General features: G+C 39.0%; 1 protein-coding gene across 3 annotated transcripts in view; it reads left to right on the forward strand.

Annotated features, from left to right (window-relative positions):
- ipo11 (importin 11) overlaps positions 1-26,410 on the forward strand; it is a 112,335-nt gene that overhangs the window by 76,480 nt on the left and 9,445 nt on the right. For 2 of the 3 annotated variants that reach the window (XM_061671921.1, XM_061671923.1), the window contains 7 exons: positions 8,751-8,830; positions 9,536-9,616; positions 10,809-10,904; positions 11,812-11,925; positions 12,400-12,521; positions 15,335-15,430; positions 18,315-18,399. In XM_061671921.1, the coding sequence (XP_061527905.1) occupies positions 8,751-8,830; positions 9,536-9,616; positions 10,809-10,904; positions 11,812-11,925; positions 12,400-12,521; positions 15,335-15,430; positions 18,315-18,399 (674 nt within the window). The remainder of the gene's footprint in view (positions 1-8,750; positions 8,831-9,535; positions 9,617-10,808; positions 10,905-11,811; positions 11,926-12,399; positions 12,522-15,334; positions 15,431-18,314; positions 18,400-26,410) is intronic. The other variant, XM_061671922.1, reaches the window with a different exon arrangement.

Below are 26,410 nucleotides of genomic sequence, written 5' to 3' on the forward strand. Positions count from 1 at the left end.
AAATTTTGTCCTTACATTCCCCCCCCCCCCCCCAAACAAGTCAGTTATCACATTTGGCTCCTTTGTATCGCAGCATCCGGCAGTTCATTTATTTTTGCCCATAGAGAGCAGTGCAGAGATGTAGGCCATAGAAAAAAGTCTGGCTGGGATTGGTGTCGCAGCTTGCCAGGTATGTGGCCTGGTCCGCCTGATAAAAGAGCCCTGCTCCATCACCACTAAAATGGAGCAACAAATTCCCTAATTAGAATGTCAAGAGCCTTGCCTCGCCTTGACTCGACAAGCACTTTTCTCTGTGTAATACTGCCACCTCACCCCCCAAGTGAGACATATTTCAGCCGCGTGTGGAGCACCGACAAGAAGTAAAGACGAATAAACAGCAGCAGTTTTTTGTTGTTTTGAGCATTGCGCTGACAGCTCGTGTTCGTTAATCTAACAGCCATTTTATTTAATGCCACTATATTTGTATGTGAGGAGTAATAAAATGCACTGCTTTGAAAGAATTGAAGGTAGTTAATTCTTAGAGCCCACTTTGTTAAATGGCTGCTCCTACTTGTCCAGGTTTGTAATTGCAATACCCACAAAGCAACTGGACCACATCGTTTAAAGCTTTGAATTGTAATTGGTTTTGGTGTATATTAAGCCTGCAAGTGAGGGATATTTGCGCCTCACATTGTAAAACAAAAAACATGTATTATATCACAAAACAGAATTTAGTTAATAACATAATAACATGTTTGTAACAGCAAAATGTCTTATGTTGGGACCATGTATTTATAGAAGTGGATAAATTTACTACAGCTGTAAAATGCTTAGAAGCTAAATTGATTGTGCTTGTCCTCAATAGTACTTGAATAAGACCTTGAAACCTGTATATCATTTTCAAACATTATTTTCAATAAAACTGAACCTGTGTTTTGTATTAAAAAAAATTATAAAACAATAAACTATAACTATAAAAATTTTTTATTTGTATCACGGATGCCTGTATTTTTAAAAGGAAGGGGGAAAAAAAACAAAAAAAAGTTGCTCTTCTTTAGACACCAAACTAGTTGAGACTGATATCAAATGTCATCAAACTTCTGGCTGAAATACGTCATATGTAATTATTAAGTCTAATATATTTTGTCATTGCCCTAGTGGTTAACATATACCTCACATATACCTCTGAGGTTCTGCGTTCAAATCTCAACTCCCCCCTTGATGTGTAGAGTTTGAATGTTCTCCCAGTGCTTGTATGGGTTTTCACCGGCTGCTCCGGCCGGCTTCCTCCCACATTCCATTGGGGGTTGTTTTTGCAATGAAAAAAGGAGCATGCAGTGTTTGGTTGTTTTACCCCTCAGTGCCTTTAGTGTTTCTGTAAGTATTTATAATCCCTGTAAATGGAATGTAAATTTGTTTGGGTTTTTGATTAATTTGTTATTTCTAACTGCAAAGTCACAATATTAAAGCAAAATTTTATCTGCAATTAGCATTCCAGTCGCCTTTGTGCTCACTCCACATTGTTGTGTGTGCCCATGCTTATTTCACAGGGGGAAAAAAAATTAAATTTAACCAATAAGTCATTTTATTTGTTTTTTAGCATTTTAAGTAAATATATCAATTAATTTTTTATCCTAAAACTATGTTCCTACAGTTGATTCTTGGTCATCTGCAGTGGAGCAAAAATATGCCCCTGGCCACTATATGAAGAAATACGGTGATCACATGTTTAGGTAACCTTTGGCTATTTATTATATGTCTGAGGTGAATCCATAGGAAAAGTAATGCAGAGGGACGCACAGTGATGGAATATGTTCGACATCACCACCGTATTTATCTTGAGAAAATCAATAAGTGTGGACACTTACGGCCTTGTCCTATGGTCTGTGTATATAGCACACAAATGCTTTTCTTCTCACCACTTACAAGTAGACTTTAAGGAGCGTTTCATCTCAAGGGCAACCTTCTCTCCAAATGAACACTTTTTCCTCATATTTGTCGTTTTGCCTGCAGTCTGAACACAATCGGCCCTCTTATACCTCACCTATAAATGTTTCCACTGGTGGGAGCGTCATTCAAGGCTTGTGGAGACATAACTGGTGACAGCTAAGCTCACTGATGGTATATAAAGATGGAGGGCTGTTAGGAAGAAAGCACATAGGGATGTGTGTCATGTGCTCGTCTTCTTTCTTTTGTAGATGTTTTGTTTGACTTGGTGGAGACTGCACCATTTAAAACTTTGACACACTAATAAGGCAACTCTTTGCCGAATACCCAGCTTCTCATTTGAAAGGCAATACTTGGCAAGTAGAAGACGTGAAATTAAATGCTAATTACCGGTATGTTTGATTCAAAGCTACAAGCGTGTAATTCTTCTCACTTTTACCCTTCATTGTTTTCGCCTGAGGTCGCATAAACACAATGAATCCATGATCAGAATAGAGAAAATGTGGATCCTTTATTTTACCATTTATATCTGAGGTGTTTATGTTCATGCCACTAATCTGGTGAGCAACCATTTAAAATAAATATATTAAATAAATAGATTTAAAAAAGGGCTTTCAATTGTTTGCTGGCTTTGCATGGGATTTACATCCAATTAATTTATTTGTTTTATACAAATTCTTTATTGTTATGAACACGTGCATTCTTGTTCTTCATTTTACCCATCGCATTTGTGAACACACACACTGTTAGTGGCACACACTGGAGCAGGGGGCTACTTAAGCACCCGGGCAGCAGTTAAAATCCAAATTACAAAGTCACAAATTTTATATACAGGAAAAATCCATGGCTGTGTCCTTGGGTGGTTTTGCCATTGTTGTGCAATGGGGTGTATGGGGAACCAGTAGCCACAATATTGCAACCTTACTATGTTTACACACATTCATAGTTCATTCATTGTGTATTACAGGTGTGCAGGTGCTTGGATTATTCCTTTTCAGATGGCTTTTCATCTTTGCACTGCTTATACTTAGTGGTGAAAGTCTAACATTCCCGTCAGAAAATGGCAGAGATATTATAAATATGTTTATAATACAGATGATGGTACCATGACTGACACAAGCGCACACCACTGTTCCGGTATTCCTCCATTGCCTTTCACACAGTCAGCATCCAGAATTGGAGTTTACCTCAGAAGTCGGCAAAATTTCCGGGGCCAACTTCGGGCCGTCCCACTCCATGTTGGTGGAAAAACATTCGAAAATTCCCAGCTTTAATATGCGGTGTGAAAGGGACTGTTTTTATACAGACCTGTCTGGAATGTCCATTTCGTAAAGAGGGCATGCGTAAATAATGGCTTCCTGTGACAAGCAGATACTCGCAGTTTGTTCCTCTCATCTTCTTGAGGTAAAATTGTGTCCGCAAAAACTCGCGTCATCAAAAACGATGCATCAAATAAATTGTTGAATTTAGTCACTCGGTTTTTGACCTGCAGACATCAGTCAGAATCATTTCACCGGAAATATACCTCTTTGCTTACAACATTCCATTCATTAGCCAAGTTTGTCTGTACTTATTTATCAACAAAAAATGAAGGGTGTCCTGGGAGTCTTCAGTCATCTTGTGACTGTGGGAGAGGTGGGCTGAAGAAGTAGGATTTGAAGAAAGTTTCTTATGAACATAGCAGAATGATATATATATATATTTTTGTGTGTGTGTGTGTGTTGGTTGATGAGCTATAAACTTTTTATCTAAACGGTGAGGAGAGCGGGCAAAATGGCGATATATCATGGTTTTCATCAGACACTGAAGCTATATGCTACTTGTACAAGGGGCGTTTGTTTGCGGTGTTGTGGACATGGGCTCATCCTTTCTCATGAGTGTCATTTGTAATGCGATGTCCAGCTATTTTTGTAGCGTTTGTCTTGTTCTTAATAAAAATGAATAATCTCCTGGGCATGCAATTGTTTTTGTAAAGCTCCAGTTTTACCCAGTGTGCTTCAAATTAAGAATTGCTTTATAATGTTTGCTCTCTCTGCATGTATGTTTGTCTGTTGAATTGGATGCTTTGTGTTTGAGTGCTGTAATACATTTGTGCTTAATACGTTTCATTGTCACAGTTCCACTTTTGCTGAGGTGAATATTGATGTGGCGGGGAATGCTGTAAAAAAAAAAAGCCTCGGGAATAGACTGTACCTGTACAGATGGCAGCACCCATTATCTTTTTTTGCGTCATTGTAGCTGGCTGAAAATTCAAGAAAACATATTGGAGCTGTTTATCATACCTGGTCACCCCAGATGCCAAAAAACAAAACTTATTCGATGCTGTTTATTATTTCTGATCAACTCAAGGCGACAGGCTCTTACCAAGTCCCTTCAGGTCTATTTCCTGCAGATATACGTCTTAGTGCACTTCGTTCATATTAGGCGACTATTATTCTGTCTAAGAGTCGTCTAGTCTGTCAGTTTACTTTCAAGCTAAGCACGTTTGATATAAATAGTAACTCTTACTCTAGCTGCAAGGTACTCTTTTGTCTGGCTGATTTGATAATTTCTATTCCTTGTATTTTCATTTTACATTGCTATTATTTTCACACGTTCCTTTAAAATCTGTGTACACTGTGCTCTGTGGCCTTTGATTTACAACTGAGCTCTTCTGTATGCTTGTAATTAGTCTTAGTCTTTTGCCTTAATTACTGTAATACTACAAGGCAGAATTTCATGGGGTTTTTTTGGAGTAAGGTGGAGCGAATGCAAGTCCACCTTAATTGTAGTTGCCAAACTGTTTTGCCACCTAATAAATTCGTCTGATTGATTTACTCCTGCAAATTCAAGCCAAGAGTTGGCTGTTGGTCGTGGTGGAAGTCCCACTCTCCATATGACCTTGTAGCATATGCTTGATTCCTGAGCGTTGCTGAGTGAGTGGCTCAATTCATAATCAAGGCAACGGAATTCTCTTTGTGTGTGTGTGGGAGAATGAATGTCCGCCCCAATCAATTTATCTTTGGATTGCTGATTTGCACACTTTCAGACTGCTTCATGTCTCCAGCTTGTTTGAATCATAAGAGCACCTTGATTTAGATTCTGCCCTTTCTCCTCTTGTAAATTGGGCTGGACCAAACCAAAAGCATACACACACATCTGCAGACAGTGGAGCAATCAAAGCTCAATTTCCTCATGGCAATGTTAGTCACAGGTAAATGCACTCTGAATATGAAACGTATCATTTTCCTAGAGAATTTAGATTTGTTGTTGTTCTGGCCAGGAGGAAGTAGAGGAAATCACAGCATAATTTCTGGTTCAAAACTCTCTGAAGCATCACTTAGGTACGCATTCATGCAGCAGTGGGGTCTTGCCCCATAAAAAAAATACCGGCCTGGAAGAAATGGATCAAGACTATGTGGGTCAACAGCAGATTTCTTCTATTGCCTTGGACAGAAAGTATGTTGGTTAGCATTTGATCCATTCCATTCATCAGTCGTCTCTATTTATCAATCTGCTGGATCATTGCTTTGCACTCAAGTTGGTATCTCGCTATATTTTAGCATGCTGACTGTTAGCATGTTACCATTTTATCAATTCTCCTTATTATGTGACTAAGGAGCATTTAAAATCCTTATTGTTCTATCTTAGAGCCTTCTTACTTCGGTTGCTCTATTTGAACATACCAACCGTTATCATTTATGTGAAAGAATAAACAGCTTATATGTTTTGATTCTACATACTTATGATCATATCAAAACAACACACCAAATTATTTGCAAAAATGACAAAGGCAATATGTAAATATCACTTGTGTATTAATGTCTTTATAATAGATATCTGACCGTCATGCACTTTGTTCTGCCTGAACCTGAATTTTTTTTTAATAATGCTGCACACAAATCTTTTTTTTGTTTTGTTTTGTTTTTCTTTTTTTGGATTGGGGGGGGGGGGGTGCCTAATTCACACACTGTATACTCAGCTTTATCAATTCTCGTTATTTATCGTGCAGCTATTGTTGAGAGTGTTTGCCAAGGTGGTTACACCTTGTTCATTTCCTTCCTGTTTAAGTTTAACTGCGAGCAGCGCGGTGCACTATTGGTTAGCATGTCTGCCGCACAGTTCTGAGGTTCGAAACTCTGCTTTGGCCTTCCTATGTGGAAGTTGCATGTTCTTACCTGGTTTCCTCCCGCAACCAAAAACATGTAAATGTTGAGTTAAAAGACAAAATTGTCCATAGGTGTTAACGTGAGTGTGAATGCGTGTGTCTCTTTATTTACCCTGCGATTGGCTGGTGACCTGTCCAGGGTTTAGCTCACCTATCGCCTAAAGACAGCTGGGATAGGCTTCAGCTCATTCACAACCTGAATCTGAATGAGGGCAAAAACTCTTGAAGATGAATGGATGTATTTTAGCTGCATTTCTTTGTGTACATGAAGCCTTTTTCTTCTGGAGAAATTAAATGAACAAATACCAAAGGTGATGATTATATTTCCTCAAACACTGGGCTTGACTATCAATGCGTTTCAACAGCGAAGGTCAGACAAACACTGGAGGTTAACAATGAAATATGATATCCTTGCCTAATGACGTCAGAGGTGTTTAGTGATTAAAATGAAGTTGTGGTTAATATTTCTCTTCACATTAACGCTGTTAGATGAGCGTTAATGTAAAGAGATGAGCAGCCTCTGTCAGGCTGCGCTGCTCATTCGCTGACATCCTGCATATCCTGAAACTGGCTATTAGGAAAGCTCATCCTGCCGAGTTTCTAGTTTATCTCTCTTGGTGAGGCACTTTGTAAATGTAATGTCTTTTTTTATGCAGTGGGAATTGTCTGAATTACAACCCCAATTCCAATGAAGTTGGGACGTTGTGTTAAACAAATAAAAACAGAATACATCCATTTTCTGAGCCGCTTCTCCTCACTCGGGTCGCGGGCGTGCTGGAGCCTATCCCAGCTGTCATTGGGCAGGAGGCGGGGTACACCCTGAACTGGTTGCCAGCCAATTGCAGGGCACATACAAACAAACAAATAACCATGCGCACTCACATTCACACCTACGGGCAATTTAGATGCATGTTTTGGGGATGTGGGAGGAAACCGGAGTTCCCGGAGAAAACCCACGCAGGCACGGGGAGAACATGCAAACTCCACACAGGCGGGGCCGGGGATTGAACCCGGGTGCTCAGAACTGTGAGGCTGACGCTCTAACCAGTCGGCCACCGTGCCGCCAACAGAATACAAATCATGTTCAACCTATATTTAATTGAATACACTACAAAGACAAGCTATTTAATGTTCAAACTGATAAACTTGTTTGTTTTTAGCAAATAATCATTAACTTTGAATTTTATGGCTGCAACACGTTCCAAAAAAACTGGGACAGGTGGCAAAAAAGACTGAAAAAGTTGAGGAATGCTCATCAAACACCTGTTTGGAACATCCCAGAGGTGAACAGGCCAATTGGGAACAGGTGGGTGCCATGATTGGGTATAAAATGAGCAAGCAAAGATGGGGCGAGCCTCACCTCTTTGTGAACAAGTACGTGAGAAAATAGTCGAATAGTTTAAGGACAATGTTCCTCAACGTACAATTGCAAGGAATTTAGGGATTTCATCATCTACGGTCAATAATATCATCAAGAGGTTCAGAGAATCTGGAGAAATCACTGCATGTAAGCATCAAAACCAATATTGAATACCCGTGACCTTCGATCCCTCAGGCGGCACTGCATCAAAAACCGACATCAATGTGTAAAGGATATCACCACATGGGCTCACGTACACTTCAGAAAACCAATGTCAGTAAATACAGTTTGGTGCTACATCCGTAAGTGCGACTTGAAACTACTATGCAAAGCAAAAGCCATTTATCAACAACACCCAGAAACGCGGCCGGCTTCTCTGGGCCCGAGCTCATCCACGATGGACTGATGCAAAGTGGAAAGTTAAAAAGCCAGCATCTGTGATGGTATGGGGCTGTGTTAGTGCCAATGGCATGGGTAACTTACACATCTGTGAAGGCACCATTAATGCTGAATGGTACATACAGGTTTTGGAGAAACATATGCTGCCATCCAAGCAACGTCTTTTTCATGGACGCCCCTGCTTATTTCAGCAAGACAATGGCAAACCACATTCTGCACATGTTACAACAGCGTGTCTTCGTAGTAAAAAGTGCGGGTACTAGACTGACCTGCCTGCAGTCCATCTCCCGTTGAAAATGTGTGGCGCATTATGAAGCGTAAAATATGACAACGGAGACCCCGGACTGTTGAACAGCTGAAGCTGTAAATCAAGCAAGAATGGGAAAGAATTCCACCTACAAAGCTTCAACAATTAGTGTCCTCAGTTCCCAAACGTTTATTGAATGTTGTTAAAAGAAAAGGCGATGCAACACAGTGGTAAACATGACCCTTTCCCAGCTTTTTGGGAACGTGTTTATCAGTTTGAACATCTTTGTAGTGTATTCAATTAAATATAGGTCTAACATGATTTGCAAATCATTGTATTCTGTTTTTATTTATGTTTATCACAACGTCCCAACTTCATTGGAATTGGGGTTATAGGTTTCATTACAATCCTGATACCTGTTGCTGAGTGAGTAAAATTATCTTGTGCTGGTTGTTCAATTCATGATATAGTGGAACTTCCTAGGTTGAACACGGAGTGTGATTTGTGTCCATGTACTGTGCTTGCCCATGCAAACGGTGCATTTAACACTCTTGTGTGCTGAGTCATTTACTCAGATACCCTTGTCCTTTTCCCTGCCTTCTAAACCCCTCTCGGCATTGTCAATCAAAGCATTTTTAGTAACATTTTAATGTCTGCCCTTTTGTGTGCAGAGTTGAGCTCGGAGAACCTGCGCACATGCTTCCAGATTGTCAATGCCTACCTGTACTTGTCCCCAACGGAGTTCCTCCAGGTGAGATATATACATGCTGACTCAACTGGAGGATCAAAAGCACAAAACATTACATGAATGTATTAATCTCCTGCTATTCATGGGAGAAGCATCACTTCAACAGATACTGTACTTCCCTGACACCAATTACCGTACTACTTTCTTATTTAGACAGGCATCTAAGGGCATTTTAGAAAGAGCACAAAAAATGCAAATATGTGAGTTTTTCAGCGAATAGCTGGAGAAGGTTCCACAGATTAAAACAGACGAATTTGTGAATTGTGAATTGGATTGTTGTAGTCCATTCAAACCCTTTACAAATATTAGACTTTTTATGCAAGACTATCAAAATACCGGACAAATATTGGGAAAATCCAGTGACTGGTAATTGATTAATCTACAGTATAATTGGCCGGGCACCTGTATCCCACCTCTCAGCGGAGGTCCGCTGGGATAAGATCCAGCTCACCCCACGATGCTAATGATAAGGGAAATAATTTTTATGAGCCAGAAGGAGACTATCGCTCTAAATGTTCTAAACTTGTGTTACTATTCAATGTGGCATAGTGTCCACTGTGAACGGATGTGCAATATTTGCAGTGTTTGTCGTAAATTAATGTTTGTTTTTCAGCATTTCAGCTTCTCGGTATTCACATGATTTCTTATCCATCCATCCATTTTCTGTACCGCTTATCCTCACTAGGGTCGTTATTTGTATTTTTGCAGAACTATGCAGACTCTTTGTGTCAGTCCTTCTGTGATCTGCTGAAAGACATCACGAATGAGGGACAGGTCCAAGTGCTCAAGGTAGGCGTGGTTTGTTCCTGCTTTTAGGGTTCCACAGTTTACAACGTAGCGACATACAATGTTTTGAGGTTACGAACGGCGTGCACTAATGTAGTTTGTGCAGAGTAAGAATATGTCATCACACGGCTTAAGAAGGCACGCTCAGCTGCTGTCATACTAACTGTTTTTCAGTGGATTTTATAGTCATGGTCTAGAAGTACGGTTCATCCAAATATTTTCTGTAATTATTACTTTATTACTGCATCATTGTAGTGATAGAATATGGCGCTATTTGTCATACGAACCTCGTTGTAAACCGATGACTCTGTCTATGCTTTTCTGTGCAGCACCACACAATACATACAGCATTTCTTCCCCTCTACTATTATTGCTGCATGATCTTTGTGCTTTAGTGGTCCTTGTATGCTGAGCGCATACCCAGTATATGTGTGGCTCCTTTTTTCTGGTGACAAGAAACATGTCAGCCCACTCAATGGCACTTCATGACACACACGAGCACCCTTGGCGACATTTGTGCGTTTCCTTGAAAAGTTCAAATGAATTTATAATATCATAGACTGACACAGATGTGATGTTTATCTGTCCTTTCCCTGTGGTCATTCACACTTGAGCTAATTAATTTCACAGTGTGCAGGGGAATGCCATTGATTCATGCAGAGGTTTAATTGTGTGAAGGCTAATGAGGGAGGAGGAGTGCTTATTTATTGGATTCATTTGAAGTCTGAAAAATCTACAGAGCTGTGACTTTTAGGGAAACACAGCTAGGTTTAATAGAGGGTGTTTTTTTTTTTTTTTTTTTTTTGGCAAGTACACTACACTAATAATAAACATGAAGTGGGAGTCTCTAATTGTCTTACTTTTGCTTTTACTTGAGCACTGAAGCCAGGTCTTTGTATTCCAACTTTCTTATGAACGTCACTTAAATGTATTTTACTAAAACTTGGACTCACCTTTCGTGTCATATTGGAGGTCACATCCCCAACTAAAAGCAAAGATATTCCTAGCTCGTTTTTGTTTTTACTGACACTCATTTGCCTCCCAATGTCCCCTAGCACTTCACAGTCTTTTCCATCATCAGATGTCTACGTGTTATTTATTTTTTATATATTTAAATAGCAGGCTTTCTTGCAATTTCCCTGCGATTCTCCTAGCTGCCTTGTCCTTCAACTTCCACCTCTCTGTGTTACGGCAGGTGGTAGAAATAGCTTTAAAGGTTAGCCCCATACTCGGAGCCCACATGTTCCAGCCCCTGCTGCCGCCTGTCCTTAGAGGTGTAGTGAAAGGCGAGGTGAGTTGTCCCTGCCACCTGAGCACCCCATTGGCTGCAACTACTGTATGTACATGGTTATAAACACAAATTTGACTCAAATGGTGTCTGTCCCTCTAATAGAGTTGGTGCTGCAATTAATCACCAAGTGAGTCATGAACTTAAAAACTAATGCCTCATTTTTCTATATTCTCTATTCATGTACAGACATCAAATAGTTAACTGTTGAGCATATTTGAATTCTGTTAATAACTAAAACATAAGAGTCACTCAGTGTGATGATTGCGTGTTGCAAATAAATTAGTTCCCTGTGCAAAATTATAGAAAATCTTATGTTATGTGAAGATGATGTTTAATAACAATTACATTTCATGCTAACTCTTGACATGTGGTTGCTCCACAAAGTTGCGTGGGTCCTTGTTTGTTCCACTACTCAACCTATTTACGTAGTCTACTTGGATTCTTTAACTGCGTTTCTCCATAATAGACCTAGTTTTAAATCCCCTTTTACTTGACATAAGTTGCATTATGCCTTTATTATTCCAAAAATGTGTGTAAAAATAAAGTCCTTCACCAAATAGGCACATTTCCCAGTCTGCATTTGAGTAAATAAACACCCTGTCCACTATTTGTGGAAGTACAGCATGTCTTATCTGCTAATTCTAAACCCATTGGTGTAGAACTTTCTAATGAATAACCTTGTTCTTGGTCACATTTTCTTTTCTTCCTTTCTTTTCTGTCACGTCTTTTTCTGTCATGTCTTATGATAGCATTTATTGATCATTCAGCACAGTTAAAGGTTATGGTTGGCCACTATCTATGTGTCAGTGGGCTTACTGTACTCCCCCAGTGCATATTGATCCATTGGTTATTTAAAGCATGTGTATGTATTTCTTCTTGTGAAATCAGCTCTGTGTGTTTGGTACAGAGATACCCTGTGGTGATGTCCACCTACTTGGGCATCATAGGCCGCATTCTGCTGCAGAACTCCAGCTTCTTCTCGTCGCTGCTCACTCAGATGGCCTCCGAGCTTGGCCAGGAGGTGAGATTCTGTGCCTGTCCTTCATTTCTGTCTCCTCAGCAGTCTCTTTCAACGCCCATTAAAGATGTCGCCTCAAAGTGCCTGTGAAAAGTGAATCATTCAGAAACCGGGCTCAAAGTGATGAGCCATGGAATTACAAATGCTACTGTTTCCAGGCACTGAGTCAAAGCTCAAACCCCTTTTATTCTGAAACTTTGAAATTGTTTTTGACCCAACCAGAGGGAAATAAATCACCTACTGTTTATATTTTGGCCTTAATCAAAATGGATACAAGGAAAGAATAGGCTGTTTGAAAAATCCCTTGGCTGTCACTCCGCAGTCCCAAGCGCCGCTTGTCGAGGCAGAGTAAAAACGGGAAGGTATATTCTCACAAACAACAAGATTAATTCAGGCTCTTTCAAAGACTTTAATATCCACTCCTTTATTTTAGCCCTGTCTGTTTAAACATGGCTTCCCATATTTTTGCTTTACCAGATTGACCAGTTGTTAGGCAGTGTGATTGAGATGTGGGTGGACCGCATGGACAACATCACACAGCCTGAAAGGAGGAAGCTATCCTCTCTGGCACTGCTTTCTCTCTTACCGTCTGACAACAGGTAAGACACATCTGTCAGTCATTCACGAGTATTTGGGGAGTTAGATCCATTCCCATTTCTATGCCTCTTAGCCTAGTCTGTGGGAGTATGAAAATAGATTTTCTGCTGACGTACGGTATACAGCAGTGATTCTCAACTGGGTGGGGGGGGACTAAAACCCTTAACGTGAGCCTAAAAAAGCATATCCATCCATTTTCTGTACCGTTTATCCTCACGAGGGTCGCTGGCGTGCTGGCGCCTATCATCACGCAGCCCTACTAGTGCATCATAAATAAAATATAATTCATTTTTAAGGGTAATGGAAGATGAGTATGAATTTTGATTAAATTATTTTGGGATTATAGTTATTGGTATATTTATGTTTTAAACTATCAATATAGACAAACGTTTGTGCAGGGCTCCTTCTATCCGTCCACAAAACGGGGTTTACTGTTCGCCTCTTCCACTGCATTTTACCTACTTGGCTCAACATGGCTCTTCTTGCAAAACCACTTACTATGAGGTACTAATCTTTCCTACTAAATTCAGTGTGGGTGACCTGAATTGCGGATTACTCATTTGTTGAGCAGATTCAGCCATTGTAACTTTTGAGTAGTCCCTGTAAGAAATGTACAAAAATAGCTTACCCTGTAGTTGTGCCGTAGCTGTGGAGTTGTCAGCATTGTACTTTACAGTTTGCTACAGCAGTCTGTTTTCTCTCTGCCATCGGTATCATCTTGGATCAAATCTGCCTCAGTACATGCTGAGAAATAAATCTAAGAGATGCTAAATCTCCATTGCTGTTCTTTGTTGACTGATATGTGGATGTGATATGGGTTTTGCAGTCTCCCACGGTAACTGGACATCAAAGTCAGTATCGGGGGAAAAAGCAGCATCTGTGTTTGGATTCCTAATCCATACATACGTTGTTTTTTTTTTATTATTTAAAGAAAATCGCTTATTTGGAAGAATGTATGTGAGGTCATGCGAATAATTTTCCCATGTCATACATTTTTGAATGAAACTTCGCTATGTAGCTTTTAAGATAAGCTTTTCTAGTGATTTTTCCGTTTTACGTCGTGATACACTTCCTCATCAAGATTTTTGGAGGACTGACATTTTCCGCAATCCTGATTGTGTAACGTTAGACAGCCATGAAATCCTTTGTCACACCCCCATGCTTGCTCGACATTGCCAATTGGATATGACATCCTTGGCTGGTCGGTCGCTGCATGACAAATCAACTATCCCGCGTATAATCGCAGCTAAAATTGGAAAGGGCTCATATCTTGTTCCTCATTTTCCATTATGCATCCAATTATTTTTTCCTTTCTCTAAGAGTGACACAAAGTTGTCAAACTAAAGTTGAGTAGCGCAAATGTTTATGAAGTTTTCCAACTTCTGCTCTTTGTATTTTGTAAATGTACTGCTAATTTGCTTAGAAGCAAGAGAGAGCGATGGATAAGAGCAGTGTTTAGCACTACAAATTAATTGTGAAGCAGACCAGACGGGGGCCTCGTTAAGACACTGTGATTAAACGTGGCTGACTGCTTAGTGTGGCCTATGGACTAGATCAATTATTTTTTGCTGTTCTGCTTCAACACGCAATTAGTGCATCTGGGGTGTTGTGGTGACTTACTTCAATGTTCATTTTCAATGTCTTGGTGTCACAGAAACATGATGTTCAGCGGAGTAAAAAGACTCAAGTTGATGAGAGTCAACAGTGTTAAACTGAGAGTCTTAAACTGTGAATATATGAATGGGTATTATCTCAGTTAATTACAGTGGAACCTCCAATCGAATATATCTGAAAAGTGGTACAGTTTTTATTTATTCTTAGGAGTATACTGTATCCTTAACACTGCCATTGACGTCTTTAGAAGTCAAATATCCATGTTAAATAAGAGGCCTGGCAGTGAATGAGTTTCAAGATTTCTTCAATCTTTCCCACGGTTACGTTCCAAAAACTACTTCGAAATGCGATGGCCATACCCCGAAAATATTTTATTCTGTAGTGAAACCCTGAAAATACCCTCCCACACTCTTTAAACACATTCTGGATCCAGACGCAAGAACAGTGTTTCCACCGCTATAGCAGTTCCATCATTTGTACCCCCGTTATTTTGCCAATGTTTAAATAGATTATTATTATTTTTTTAATCCGTGAATAAAAGTAGATGTGTTGCAAGTAGCTGGGGCCACAAAGAATATTGACTTGACTGTCTTGTTTGTCGAATAAAGTCACTGTGTTGTGTTATGTTTAACTGTGTGGTAATGTGGTCTTTAATTGGATATTGCTATCCGGCGGTGATTATGTGGCCTTCCAATTCCAGTGGTTTTTTTTGTTAGTAAATTTATCAATTTTCCGGAGTCATTTTAAAGTTGTACAACTGATGCATTTTGTTTTACAGCCAACATATGCAATTATTAATATATTCAGGCCCTGTAAGCCTTCTAAAGAGTGTGTGACGTTTTGGGCTGTTTTTTTTTTCATTGGCCTCTGCCTTTCTTGCTTTTCGAACTGTGATATATTGAGATGCTCCCGCTTGTGTGCATGTCGCAAATAGAAAGGTTAATTTCAAATGCCAGAAGCGACGTGTCAATGGTCATACCTAAAAAAAAGAAGGAAGCACTAGAGCACTGATAGATGGGATCGATCAACTTTCCTTTGGGTGGCTGTTTTTTTTTTTTGACAGCCACTTAATCACTGGCAGGATTAAACAGATTGTGACTCTTCGTTACGATGATGCTCTCGTTAATTTTACTGGATACAAACATTTTCAAATGTCATCAGTGACCATGACTTGTGACCCGGTTGTTTGTCTGTCATCCAGTGTGATCCAGGATAAGTTTTGTGGCATTGTCAACATCTGTGTCGAGTCTTTGCACGACGTGATGACGGAAGATCCCGAGACGAGCACCTACAAAGAGTGAGTATCCATGTTTGTCTGATTAATGAATTAACAAAAGTTAACCGGTCAATATTAATACCTTAAATTTTTTTCTTTTAAGAAGACATGCATTAATTTTGCAATTTAAACCAGTTCCCAGCTATATTAACAGGTCTCTGACATTCTTCGGTCAAAATACACAAAAGATAAAGATTTAACTTACATTTAACATACACCTGTGTCATCCTGTTTGAAATCAGTCTGTTTTGGGGGATGGTTGTGTCTCATGCAAATAAGCCAATGCTCAACGCGCTGCCTCGTACTGCAGCCGGTCCCCGTGAGTGGCTTGCAAATGGGAGATTTTCAGCCAGTGTAGCTGATTAGTCATGGGTAAAAATTTAAATAAGCCCCACTGTTGCATTATAGCTAGGCAAAATTCAGATATTCCCAGATATTTTCAGAAATAGGCAACTGAGAAAAGATTTAATTGGGTATTTAATTTCACACTCGTTGGGTCTCCTTTAAATGATGATCGAGAAGTGGCCATGCATTACATTTATAGTCACATAAATGTAAAATGTGTTTAACTAATATGGAATGTTAAACATTAAAACAACACAACTCTCTACCTCTAGAGCAGAGTCAGTCAAGCAGAAACCCAACTACTTGTATACACGCAATTGAAAAGTAACATTTTCTTTTATGTCTCTCTTAAATGATGAATGAGGAACAGTATTTTTTTTCCGTGAATTGTCATCAGTATAAAATGTAATAATTACTAATCCTAATGTAAAACAAAACAACACACGGACAGATAACAATCGGCCTCTTCACTCAGTGTTCCTTCTTGGCAAACAGCAGAAACAGATGAACTCATGTTTTCTTTTGCAAAAAAGTTGGTCAGTACCTACTTTGGCTAATAACAGAAATGGATCAAAACAGGAAGTTTAAAATTTCAAAATCCCTCGCAGCACTTCCATTCGGTCATGCAAATGACTTTTGGCCATCATCAAGTTCTTCATCTTAATTCTTTGTGCTGACTGAAATGAGGTCTAGTCAGTCTATTTAAGGCGTTTTATTTCTCCAGAAATATTTTAAGAACTGAAGAACCTTGCAGGCACCGCAAATGTAGTGCTGGAACACAAATTTCCATCCCTGTTTCTTTTCATTAAACCATGATTGTCAGTAGCGTCTCTCCCACGCTCATGATAAGTGCAAATTTGAAAGTGTGCGTCTTTAGTCCTGGATGATGACTGATGAGCTGAGGGAGGATGAGTGCCACCGGCAGGAGCACATTAAAAAAAAAATTAAAGTCAATCAGTTGAAGAGAAAATGTCCCGTGCAGCTCAGGGTGGGAAAGGAATACTTCCGTCGTCCTTTGAAAGTGAATTTGCCTCTGAGTATGTCTGTGCTCTGTGTCGCTGAAGCATCAGAGTAATTTCTAAGCTCCATGCAGGGGCCCCTCTTTCTTCTGTCGATGTTGCTCTTTTCTCGCTGTCAAGGTGCCAGGGAAAAAATAAACTCAAAGCTTTAACAGAAAGGTTAGTTTTGATGTTTCTGTATCTAATGGTTGATGCTTTCTGTGCTTCACAGCAAAGTGACACATTTGAATTTTATACGAAGAAAATGCAGTAAATTGCCTGTGTGTATGGTGGAGGTACATCTACCATACACTTGCGTCACTCGCAAAGCTCCTATGAATAAGTGATTAGATTTGAGCCATCAATTCTCAGTTTCCCTGCTTCGCACACATCCACTCATTCCACTTGCAAAAATACTCTGGATAAACAATTTTAAGTTATCTATCGATCCCACTATTTACTGTCTCTTCTCACCGCTTGCCTGCCTCACACACACCCACTTGCTCCATCCACTCTTTAAGGTGCTCTGAATAAGCAATTTGATCTGTCGAGACCACAGGTGTCAAACTCAAGGCCAGATTCGGCCCGCCACATCATTTTATGTGGCCCGCAAAAGCAAATCATGTGCATCAACTTCCATGATTCTTGCTCAAATCTGTTCCAAATTTTTGTATAATATTCATATGTAATAAATAGTAATGAATTTTTTGCCTCCAAACCCCTTTTACAGTTACTTGAACAACAGTTGAGCAAACCATTATCCTTGACTTCTAATTTCAATTTATCCATCAATTTGTTGTCTATGTGTAATAATATGATGAGGTGATTAAATGGCCCTCTGAGGAATACCGTACCTACAATGTGGCCCTTGACAAAAATGATTTTGACACCCCTGGTCTCAAATCAGGACTCAATATAGAGCGTATTGACACAGAAGTTACAAAGTAAATAAAAAACCCAGTTGGGATTTAGCACGATTACAGTTGTTATCGTAATACACTACACTATATACTTGTACTACTCTTGTGTGCATCCACATTATTATTTTATTTATTTATTTATTTATAATATATCTTGGAGGAAATGTTTTTTTCCCCTTTTTTGGAAGAAAAAAAATAATTTCGACATTTGGAGATGCATGCTTTTCATTGAAGTTGTGTCACTCAGAAGAGAAGCCTTCGCCAAAAAAATTAAATGTGTTCTTTGTTCTTGGCAGAGAATTATTTATCGGCTACGTTCATACATTTTGCACTGAGGGAAATATACATTGAAATGCTGGCAATTTGTATTTGGATGATCTCAAGCACAATACAGCTGTTAACATCAAAGGAAAGATCAGTGGGGGGGAGGACCAAACTTCTATATATCTAGTTTTCATAATAAAGTTACAAGGACTCGAAGACTCAGAAGGCTTCTTATCTTTGCGCTTGGCATTCTAATGAATCAATATGAATTGCAAGCAACATCATCGTGTGCGCATAGCGCCTGTCCTGAAGTGGCCTCCTGCAGTGCAAGTATATGTATGGTTATTAATATTGAGTTGAATATTATTATGTTTGCAGTTGCATGCTGATGAGCCACTTTGAGGAGCCCAAGCTGAGTGACGATGAGGAGCCGCCGACCGAGCAGGACAAGAGAAAGAAACTAGTCAGTCAAATAACACAGACGCAAGCATACAGTTCTCTTAACCTTTTCTCGCATACTCTAGTTTCACAGTTGTATAATTTTATTTTTCACTTTGCTAAAATGCCTCAACAGCATTTTTGAATGTGGACTAATAAGGGCATGTGGCCAAGACACATGCATACATACAGAAAATTAACTCAACATTTCATGTTCATTTCAATCCACTAGAGATGGGCTTTGACACCTGTGGCCTAGCTGTTGAAAGAGAACTAATAAGCATCTTTTAAGTTATATATAGTGTCTTGTTTTAATGGTGTGTTTTTATTTTGTTTCGTAAATATGAACATGCATCCTGTGTGGGATTAGACTTTCTCTGCAAACCCCAATTTTTACATTTTACAAAATGACCACCATCACCTTGCAAACATATTGTTTAATAATAATTTAGCTTGTGTATATACCCGGAATGAATCCCTAAACAAAACTGTGTATTCCAAGTTAATTTCAATGCTGTTCGATTGAGGAATTACAGCAGTATTTTGTTTTGATTTTTTGTTTTTTTTTCCTTCTGGTCCTGGTCGATGTGTTCTTCTCAGCGAGTGTGTGTGTATGTGCCTGTTTCCCAGTGCACTTATCACCTCATCCCAGACCCTGACTTCTTGCTCCAGGGAATGGATGAGACGCAAAACCTCTCCCTGCTTGATAATGCATGTTCTTGTGTGTGTGTGTGTGTGTGTGTGTGTGTGTGTGTGTGCATGTGCTTGTGCATGTGTGCGTGTGTGCGTGTGTGTGTGTGTGAGATGCACTTTGAGGGAGAAAAATTTCAGGGAAAACCAGGCCTTTGACATTTTGTAGGTCTTTTTGACTCCGGTTTGACGTTTTGCTGCCGATGCTCTTTGGGAATTGTGCAAAATACCACGTATAATTTTTTTCCTATTTGGGACTGCAGATAATGTTTCTATCCCCTCATAAAACCATTTTCATTGCATTAGAGCTGGGCGATATGACCTTAAAATAAGATACTTTTTCCCAAAAATCCAATTTCTGATTTTAATTGATTCCCACCAATAAAGCACAAAAGCAAATGACAATGATATATTTCTAAACTTGGAGAAAGTGGCCCTCGAAACACAATCCTTCATACGTTTTAATAAAACATTTTAAATGTTAACAGCAATAATTTAACAAAACTATATCCTTTGTGATATGACATGAATTGCTTAGTTTAAATAATTTTGCCAAGGAAAATAAGCCCTTCACAAACAGGCTTGAAGCATCCCCTATTACATGCACTCAGGGTTAGAGAGCTATTTCTAGTCCATGTTATTCAGCCTTGGGAGGCGTATTTGATGCTGCTACCATATGTCGATACGCGACTGCTTTTGCAACGTGTAAATGGGTAATGTGTTTTGGAGGCGTAGGCATGGATAGAATATGCAAACACCACACAAGAGGCTGTGTGACCTGAGAACCCTCTTGACTGTGAGGTCGACCAGCGAGCCACTACACCACTGAGGTGCTTCTAAATAAGACTTGGATATTGTTTTGTTGTGTAAAATACAAGTGTCCGTCAAAATAATCTAAATAATAGGTATGGGTCGGTCTAGAAAGGAGATTTAGAAATTTATCTCTGAGGCAGTCTGAAGTGCAACATAGTCATAAGCATGTACAGCTTATAATAACTTTTGGAGGACTTTGATAGTTTAAATAAAAATACATATTCGCTATTTATTCCACAATAAAAAAAAAAAGGGCCAAAGGGGTGGGGGGTTGTTGATTATAGAATAAGTGGACTTTAAACAGTTTTGCAGACATAAAACGATCAAATTAACATTTGTAAAGGATATTTTCAGTTAGGCTAAGGGTACAATTGTGCTTTGTGGGAAATTTTTAAGGGATACTTTGCTAAGGTCATCATTAAAGTTTGGGTAGTCTATTCAAATGAGTAATGTTTAACAGCCTTTCTTGTTGCCTGCATCCAAAGTTACCTCTTCTTTTTATTTGGATCCTATAGCAAATTAATACCCAAAAAGAGTCGTTCTGAAGATGTGTGTAAATGTCCAACCCTTTGGCAACAGGGAATGTAACAGCCTTTCTTGCTCTTAACATTAAATAAATCTTAGACTTGCCTCACACTTACTGTTGATATGAAAAATCCCCAGACAATTGTTCGACAGCCAAATAATATCCCAGCTGTTATGAAGCAATCATTTTGGCGCAATGCCCAAAGAAAGATTGCATTTAACAATTTTGGGGGGGAGAACAAAGAGTGGAATAAAAATCTAATGGCCGCAAAAAGCCTGAGGTGTCAGACTGTCCCTTTAGCACATCTTCAAATCGTACTGTGGGATGTGTGTTCGTCTTTCTGGCTACATTTCTGTGTATGAAATGAACCGGCAGAAAGGAAACTTAAAAAAAAAAACACAACCAGGCAGCCGCATGTTTGCCATCCCTGGTTTAGAAAATAATTTCAGAATGCACAGCCTGTTTAATTGTTCTTTTAACAGATTTGATTTGGTTTATTTGCTAGTTACTGCACTGCTTAAACCCAAGTCCGTAGACTGGAAAATTTCTTCAAAAGCTCGCTCATTAAGTCAATGTCATCCTGTTTTGGTGCTATGGCTTAAGGTTTGGTAGTCCCTGTGCAAACTCATTGGAAGGTAATGTGATTTGTGTCAAAACTTGACACACTTTGTATTTATATTCATGAAAAGAAAGTAATGTTTCCTGACTTATTCCCTTTCATCCTGTTGATTATTCATGAAGGGTCCCTCGCTTTTGATTGAGGGTTGCAGTCATGGTTATCTCACAGTGTTTGTCTCTTTGACTTTCAGTAAATAATGCATGGTTTGAGTCTTGTTCTTCATCTACAAGAACAGCAGCATCAAAACAAAGAACGACCTGCTCCATTGAGTACTAATGACAATGGCAGTTTGTGTCCCTGGAAAACACCACTTCAACACAATTCCATATTTTTTATTTTGAAGTACACGCGTGTACAGCAGCCTCACACGAACAATTTATTAATCTGCATTTATCCTTAGCCGTTGCCCATATCTGATTGCCCGACATTACAAAGAATTCTTTGTAATGTCAGCCTAACTACTTTTTCGAAAATGTAGTCGGCAACTGTGTCCACATATGCAGGCATATATTAATTGTTGGGAAAATATAAGTCAAAACTGTTTAGTGCGTTATGTTTGCAGTAGTACAGGGTCCAACATGAAGCCTTTTGGAGCGGTGGTCCTGTCAGAACCGTTACTGGCCCCATATATTCATGATATAATACGATAAGTTTTAATAATTATGTATACATGCACATTGATTAATTTAAAACTCTCATACAAATCAGTTTTTTAGAAAAGCCCCTCTTTGGCTAGTTTTGTGACAAAATATTGACAGCTTCTTTTTATTTGTTATTTATTTTTATTTATTTATTTATTTTTACATGTCAGTTTTGAAGTTTATTATATCCAATACAATGTCTTGGCACTATATCGCTATTCTAATATACAAAAATGCAGTGCCAGTTTTATTTACAGAATGACACATTACAAGAAATGTCAGGTCAAGTGATATTAAGTGAGTTACTCAAGAAGATTTCCGAGTCAGCGAAAACATGATGCTCCAATGAATTGATGTGGTTTCCTCCGTAGATTTAGCCTGGATAATTTTACCAGGGGTGGGTTGCTGCAGCAGCTTCAACAGCGAAAGACATTTGCATAATAAATCCAGATTCTGGACGATGATCGAAGATTGTTTAACTCACATGCGCAAAAAATATGCGCAGTGCCGTAAAATGGCTTGATCGATTTATGGCATGTTAAGGAAAGCTTTTTTTTTTTTTTCAGTTTTAGAGCACATATTACAATATTTTAACATTGTATAAGTTGCATCTTTGTGAAATAAAGATACATGGCGCTGTCAATTCTGATGTCCACCATTATCTAGTCTAGGCAGATGTGCTAACCAGTCAGCCATGGTGCCGCCAAGTTAATGTCTTCATTAAAATAATTTTGAAAAGGTTCTAACTAATGTATTTAATTTTAATTGTATGTTTTGCATGTTTTGAAAGCAGCTAAATTGTTACTTAAAATCTAATGAATTAGTAGTGTTCTGCTTTTTTGTCTTGATTCATATTTTGGGTATTATACCAATGTGTTAGTGTACAGTATATAGTATATCCTGTGCATATTAATGTTCTTATTTCATATATTGGCTGATATATCAGTTATCTGACCTTTTTGCCCCCAATATCGATATTGACCGTCTCCCAAAATACCATATCTGTCGGGCTCCAATGTATTTACACTGCCTTGCAAAAAGCAGCTTATTTTCACACAGCCAGACAGCCAATCTGTTATACTGGGTGCGCCAAAAAATTTAACATAGCCAGTTATTGTTAAACAATCTTAATATTTAAAAGAAATCTAGAAAATCTAACATGTAATGTTAAACTGAAATGTAATCATTTATAATTTTATTGTTTTACCTTTTTTTTTCAGTGCGAAGACTGACATTCACTTGCAATACAAATTTTGAATGTCTATTAATTTATAATACACATAATTAATAACAACAGAAGTGTGCAGCATACATTTTTGAGGATATTAATTTACTCCGCTGTAGTTAATGTTTACGTATTTAATATTACTAGCCGGGGGGGTTTCTCAGATATGCAAATTTCAGAAAACGGAAGCAGTTTTCTTTGCCCAACACATCTTAGTTTACTTTTGACCATTTGCATTAACTTTGAAACACCCGTTTTAAGACCTTCGTGTGTTCCAGCTGTTCTGCAGATGACAGTTATTTACAATTACAATGTCGCCTGATCTAGTAAATGAATTATACATGACATTTTCAAATAAACAAAATGTCAGAGTGCATCCTCATTTTACTAATGCACAGTTATTCCCCAGACTGGAACTCGAGAGTATGGTTCCCTGGAGGCTCGGAATAGTAAGTTGGTAATTGGAACTCTTTTGTTCATCATTCAAGTCAGCTGACAACTGCCTCTTAGAGGTTTTGCATCAGTATCACTGATGTGCATACAGTTGACATTCGTCTTTATAATCGTTTGGCATGTTTATAATGAATAAAGACAGTAGGAGCTTAAACGTGCCTCAGAACGTCAGTTGTTATTTTTCAGTTCAAAATATTGGTGTGTTGCTTGATACACACACACACACACACACACAGGAGTGCACATAATAATTTTGGTCTGGTTCTCAAAGGAGCATCGCATCCGAGGTTGTTGCTTGGTTAGTAAGTTAGAGCAGTGTTTCCCAACCTTTATTGAGGAAAGGAACAATTTACATGAAAAGGCTCATGGCACACTACCAAAGAAAATGTTACAAAAAGTATCTGCCATACATTTACTGAAATATCGGTTTCCTCACAGATTTACTAACTTGGTGTGAAATCTGGACCTGTTTCATTGAACACAATCGGTTACACTGGTTAATTGTACCCTCCGCCATCTAGTGGAACAGCATTTAATTGTTCTGCCTTTCACTATATGTTGCTGGCATAGAAAGATGAACAAACATACAGCGATTATGAATCACTGAGTTAGTGTGTAGTGTGGAGATGCGGTAAATAAGACGAGGAACCAGTCATGTCACTTTCCTCTCCACATAAAAATGAGTGTTTTCACATCAAATAGCCACCCCTCCCTTTGAAGCCAACAACTCCCTTGTCACTTTCATCTCCTGCCCATCCCTTGAAGATATACTCCCCGAATGAAAGTCTCCCTCTTGCGGGTCCCCACAATAAAATATTTTCTCCAGGTAATACCTGTTTGGCTAGTCTGAAGATGCAGATTTTGGTTTATATTAGTCGATGGATATATGATTATTGATGACTGTTTCTATCATTAGCTTTTTTTTTTCTCCCTCATTCTTATTTTAATGAACCATTATGCTCCCTCAGCCCATCTGTCACTCTTCTGGAGATATATAGTCATACGAAATGACTTTGTGCGTTGTAAATTCACCCCGGGATACAGAAGGCATCTATCTGTAATGAAGACGTTTCCATTTTGCTCTGTTATTGCTCCCAATCTCAGCAGACCGCCAGTGTTAGCATAATGTGATTTTCTTGAATTACAGACCTCATGTGACTACTATTCTAACCCAGCACATATAAAGATTCTCCATTCTGCTGCCAAAGGCATGCGCAACCATCACAACGAGTGAAAATATGCTTGTGTTTACCATCGTCAGTTAACTGTGTAGTCATGCTGCTCATAATTGCATTTTCAGACAGAATCATAAAATCAAATGACAGCATCCTTATGATGAACCTCGTTCCCCCCCCCCATCAACCACCAGTGTCTTTACCAGTCCCCCTCGTCTGTCATGGATGAAGTGTAATCGATGCTGCCTTCTGCCATATGCACTAGTATGATTTCAACATGGGAGCTACTTACCACAGGCAATGCAATAGTCATTTTGCCTCCACACATCTGTGCTCTTATCTTTAAATTCTCACCACTTTCATGTCTTTATGGCAGCATTTTGGGTCACTAAGCTAATGGGAGTCATTAATATCAGATCAGAGAATTCAGTTTTTAAATTGATCCTAACACATCTTAATTACCAATGTGCTGCACGTGGTTTATTACAGTACAAACTCATCTCTGGCTGATTGTTTGCTCAAAGGACTGCAATGTAACTAATTGAAGCTGCAACTTGAGTCTAAAACTCCACCGGAATTAATAAAGTATTCCTGTTTCCTTGAAGAGAGGGCTTGCCGGAGTACATCGTCAGACAATTTCAGACTAATTGGGATTTGCTTAGGACAGATGGGAGTCATTTAAATAAAACATTCACCTTGAATAATTGGCAGTCAAAGTTGTTAGTCAATCTACGTCTCTCACTAGCTTTGTCAGACAAGAAAATACAGGATTCTTTGAAATAGCTTTGCTTTTTTTTCTTGTTTAATAAGTACTTGTGTGCGCTTGGAAAGTTGAGTGAAATTGTGTAACACGTTACAAATACAGAGAATAAGTTGAAACAAAGAGAGGTTTACTTAGAATACACTTTTATTGACTCACCCCCGAAAAGGTCACCTATTCATTTTGTAGTCCGGAGTGCATTTTCAATCAAAATAAATAACCATGTTGAGGTCAGCGGCTTTTCTCTCTCCCTTTGAAAGGTGAAGCAAACAGACGTGAGAGAGAGAGATATAGATATATATATATATATATATATATATATATATATATATATATATATATATAGATAGATAGATAGATAGATAGATAGATAGATAGATATAGATATATATATATATAGATAGATATAGATATAGATATATATATGCGCGGCACGGTGGACGACTGGTTAGAGCGTCGGCCTCACAGTTCTGAGGAGGGGGGTTCAATCCCCAACCCCGCCTGTGTGGAGTTTGCATGTTCTCCCCATGCCTGCGTGGGTTTTCTCCGGGAACTCCGGTTTCCTCCCACATCCCAAAAACATGCATTCATTGGAGACTCTAAATTGCCGTAGGCATGACTGTGAGTGTGAATGGTTGTTTGTTTGTATGTGCCCTGCGATTGGCTGGCAACCAGTTCAGGGTGTACCCCGCCTCCTGCCCGATGACAGCTGGGATAGGCTCCAGCACGCCCGCGACCCTTAGTGAGGAGAAGCGGCTCAGAAAATGGATGGATATATATATACATACACACACACACATATAGACAGACTGTCACGCTTTCACATACATGTGGGGGGTTGTACCTATAGTTTTCCAATGTAATTGAAAGCATACACTCTTACAGTACAGTCCGTTTTCGGTAACCGACATTTACGTCCTCTGCCAATTCCTATTAGCAACGCATATTCCAATTTGTGTGGCTTAATTTCCTGAGCAAATGACTGCAATCACATTGCAGTCCTCCCACTAAATCAAGAGACCATAAAAGAAAGCCTAGATTAACACTGAGGAGTGTTTTTGCGCACTATTCAACAATTCTGTCATATCTCACACCCAAAGAAGCACCTCAGCCATCGACGACGTCTAGACATGG

This window comes from Phycodurus eques, chromosome 3 (genome assembly GCF_024500275.1).
Source record: "Phycodurus eques isolate BA_2022a chromosome 3, UOR_Pequ_1.1, whole genome shotgun sequence".
Lineage (NCBI taxonomy): Eukaryota > Metazoa > Chordata > Actinopteri > Syngnathiformes > Syngnathidae > Phycodurus > Phycodurus eques.